General features: G+C 33.2%; 1 protein-coding gene across 1 annotated transcript; it reads right to left on the bottom strand.

The window, feature by feature from the left end:
- Positions 1–2,399: 2,399 nt before the first annotated feature.
- Positions 2,400–3,347, bottom strand: LOC128921642 (uncharacterized). Its single transcript, XM_054229789.1, has 2 exons — positions 2,853–3,347; positions 2,400–2,789 (listed from the first exon to the last, which is right to left on the bottom strand). Exons 1-2 carry the CDS (start codon positions 3,345–3,347, stop codon positions 2,400–2,402), a joined length of 885 nt encoding a protein of 294 aa, XP_054085764.1.
- Positions 3,348–3,606: the final 259 nt, after the last annotated feature.

Below are 3,606 nucleotides of genomic sequence, written 5' to 3'. Positions count from 1 at the left end.
TACGTCATATTAATTACAAAACCATAATATATTTTAATATGTAGTAGATATTGCCCCACATAAAAGAGTGTGCATTTAGTGGATTTGAGGAACAATTCGTAATACATGTGTATTGAAATTTGATATTAAACTAAGCAAATTAACCTTCCACACCGATGCCCATAAAAATAAGACTTGTAAAATGTATAATGAGTATGTATAAGAAATGCTATAAGAAAATATTGTTAAAAAAATTGATATTCTCTTAGTAATATTCCACGCGAGTTTAAAAATCTGATTTTACACACACATATGTACATACATACATATATGTAAATGTTCCGAATATATAAAAAATATTTAAAATATTTCGACAACACAGTATTGTTTTTTTAATATTTTTTAGAGTTTTCCCTTGTACAGTCGGATATGAAATTTAAATACTAAAATTTATGAATGACCTTCTTTGTTCAACAAATAATTTATTTGATCTGAAAAAGGAGACTTCACCGAAATTGCATAGCCACTAAAAATAGAAGGAAGGCGTAGAAAGCAAGCCAATAGTAAAATAGGTCAACAAATTATTTTAAATAACCACAAAGTATATGTATAAACAATTATGAGAGCCGCCGCTGTGCGTTCACCAAAGGGAGAAATTCAATGCAGGAAAACAAAACGAAAGCAATAGACTATCTATCTATATATATGCAAAAATTATTCCTTTCCCTCTCATTTTTGTCATACCAAATATAAAAGTTAAGTAAATATGGCAATATTTGAATTTACTATTCGCCCTCTTTTATATCTATAATTCATTAATTCCATATTTTGCGAAAATTAAAAATATTATGTCAACACACGAGTTCGTAGTGTTTTCAAATAGTTGAGCTATTCAATGAATAAAACATAAAAACAAGCAAGGAAGCGCTAAGTTCCGGTGGAACCGATACTCTTGGAAGTTATTTATTTAATATTATTAAGATAACACTTAATTCGAATGAATAATGAAAATCATTATATATAGTATTTGGAAGCTGGGATAGATGTCGACCATTTTTGAGCTTGGTGTTCTGAACAATTATCGATATGCCCGAAAAAATCGTTAACTTTAAATTGATGGTTGTAATAAATAATACTCATTTACTCCTATAATACTATTTTTATTAGTTTATCGTATTTAATTCATATTTAACATTAACGCATAGTTGTAACGTAAATTGTAACACTTCTTTGATAACTTCCACCAAATCGCAAGCAAGTCCAATTGTATATACATGGGTATATACCAGCAAATGTTTGCGACTACAATTATGTAAATGTGATTACTGGTAATTTCTTAACGAATCTAACCATCAATTAATTAATGGCATACTAAAAACAATCAGAACACAAAAGCATGCCTTTGATTATGACTGCATCTATTTGTGAAATAAATTACCGAAGTAAATCTACTCAAGCATAAAATATATTTATTTTTAATGTCTACGTGCGCAAATAACACTTAAGCAAAACGACCGGATACATACAGACTTACATATGAGAATATAAGATTTTCATTATCACCTTCTATGCAGCCAAAATTCGTGCACCAGACAAGTGTATCATATAATGTTCATATCAGTGGCGGATTTAGAAATTTGCCGCCAGTAGGCTATTCAATTTTTGCCGCCCCTATTGACCTCATGCGCTAGTTTAGTTCACAATCATTATTAATTACATTTATTGTGTTAATGAAATTGCAACATTATGATTTGTCCTCTATCGTCCTCATTACATCGTTTTTTTTTCGTTATTAGGATGATTTTGAACTAGGGAATAGTTGTGTCAGTTTCTAGATTATTTTTACAACCCACGATTTAGTGAAGAGTGTTTAGTGTTGAGCTACAACACTATATAAAAGCACAGCTTATATAAAATAATGTGTAGTCGGTAAACGTTTAATTGTTAAATATTTTTTATTCCACTTACAATATAAAAACAACACGAACAATATCTATTAAATAATCTGTTAACAATCAGGTTAATAGTGACAATGAGATCAATTAAGTTTTACATTAACTTTTTGCGAGATTTTAAATTCGCAAAATTATTAATTATATCGTCGTATGAGATCTTGTTCATTAGTTCTGACTCTATGCACAAAAGAGATAAGGCGTTAAGCTTTTCTTGACTTAAAGTAGATCGTAGATAGTTTTTTACTCGCTTTAAGCAAGAAAAGCTTCTCTCACCTGAACAATTTGTCACTGGTGTACATAGAGCCATACGAAGTGCTATATCCAAGTTTGGATAAATGTTCTCCAAATTCTGTTTTCGTAGAAACAAAGATAGACTTTTCAATGATCCAGAATCTGGTTTTATCAAAATTCTTTCAGAAGAAATGTGACATTGAAAGTGTACGCATTCCTGAACTAAATCAGTTTCTAAAATATTTTTTCCAAGGAAAGAGCTTTTTCCGTCAGGGTCGTGGGTGTCAACTCACTCATTTTGGTTAGAAATGAAAACTTCTCGTTAAAATCGTTGTAGGCGTTTTGCCGTTTTTCTAACTCGGTCACCAGTCTATCTACGAGGACGAGAAACGTGTTAACTCTGAAACTTTCACTCGCAGTCATTGTAATAACTTCTTCTGATGTTTCATCAAATCTTTTTTTTCTTTTCGGTTGCCTTTTTCCGATTTCTGTTGTGTACTGTTTCGATACGTTTATCTCCATCGCCTTTTCTTCGAAATACTTGAAATTATCTCGTTCAGCTACGAAAAACTTACGAAGTGATTCGTAAAGATCGGCAACGGTGATCAAATCTACGGCGGAAGCCTGAATTTGAACATTCACTTTGTTTATTCTTTCCAAAAAAACATTCCACACAACAACCATTACCGCCGTTTCCAGTTTCTCCAAATTCAAGAGTATTCCCGCCGCTTCTTGTCGCGTTACAGGCTTTTCGGTACAATCGTCTTTGATTGATTCCAAAGTCTTAAGAACTTCGTGCCAAGAATCTCTCAAGCTTTTACACGCGTCCTCCCTCGCTGACCAACGTGTCAGATTCACTCTTTTCAGGGTTTTGCCTTTCCCGATTTCAGTCATTAATTTAAGCCAGCGTTGTGTCGAGCTTACAAAAAAAACATAAATTTCCTGTAGCGTCATAAAAAAGCGACATGCTTCTATACACGATTCAGCAGCGGCAGTTGCCACTAAATTCAAAGAATGGGCAGAGCAAGGCACGTAAAATGTGAAAGGTGCTTGATTTCGAATTTTTGCCTGCAAGCCATTGTACATGCCAGACATGTTCGCGGCATTATCATATGACTGCCCACGACAGTCTTCAATATTTATGCCCAGTGTTTCGAGCTCCGAAATAATGACAGAAAACATTTCTTCAGCTTTATGTCCCACCGACGGCAAAAACTTAACAAATCTTTCACACGGTTCGCCTGATTCTAAAACGTATCTAATAACAAGAGTAAGTTGATCTACGTGTGCTATATCTGGTGTTGAATCTATGATTAGAGAAAAATATTTCGCCCTTCGTATCTCGTCTCCAATCTGTTTTGAGACTTTATGACCCATCAAGAGGATAAACTCATCGCAAACGGTCTTTGATAAATAACTGGTACTGCCTGATCCTTGATTC

This window comes from Zeugodacus cucurbitae, chromosome 4 (genome assembly GCF_028554725.1).
Source record: "Zeugodacus cucurbitae isolate PBARC_wt_2022May chromosome 4, idZeuCucr1.2, whole genome shotgun sequence".
NCBI classification, from domain to species: Eukaryota; Metazoa; Arthropoda; class Insecta; order Diptera; family Tephritidae; genus Zeugodacus; species Zeugodacus cucurbitae.
Note: the sequence above shows the minus strand (reverse complement) of the source record. Positions and strands in the feature narration are given on the sequence as shown.

Coding starts and splice junctions, on each gene's coding strand:
- LOC128921642 (XM_054229789.1), bottom strand. CDS start 3,347: ATGTTTTCTGTCATTATTTCGGAGCTCGAAACACTGGGCATAAATATT. Junction 2,790..2,852: donor TGGAGAAACTGGAAACGGCG/GTAATGGTTGTT, acceptor GTTCAAATTCAG/GCTTCCGCCGTAGATTTGAT.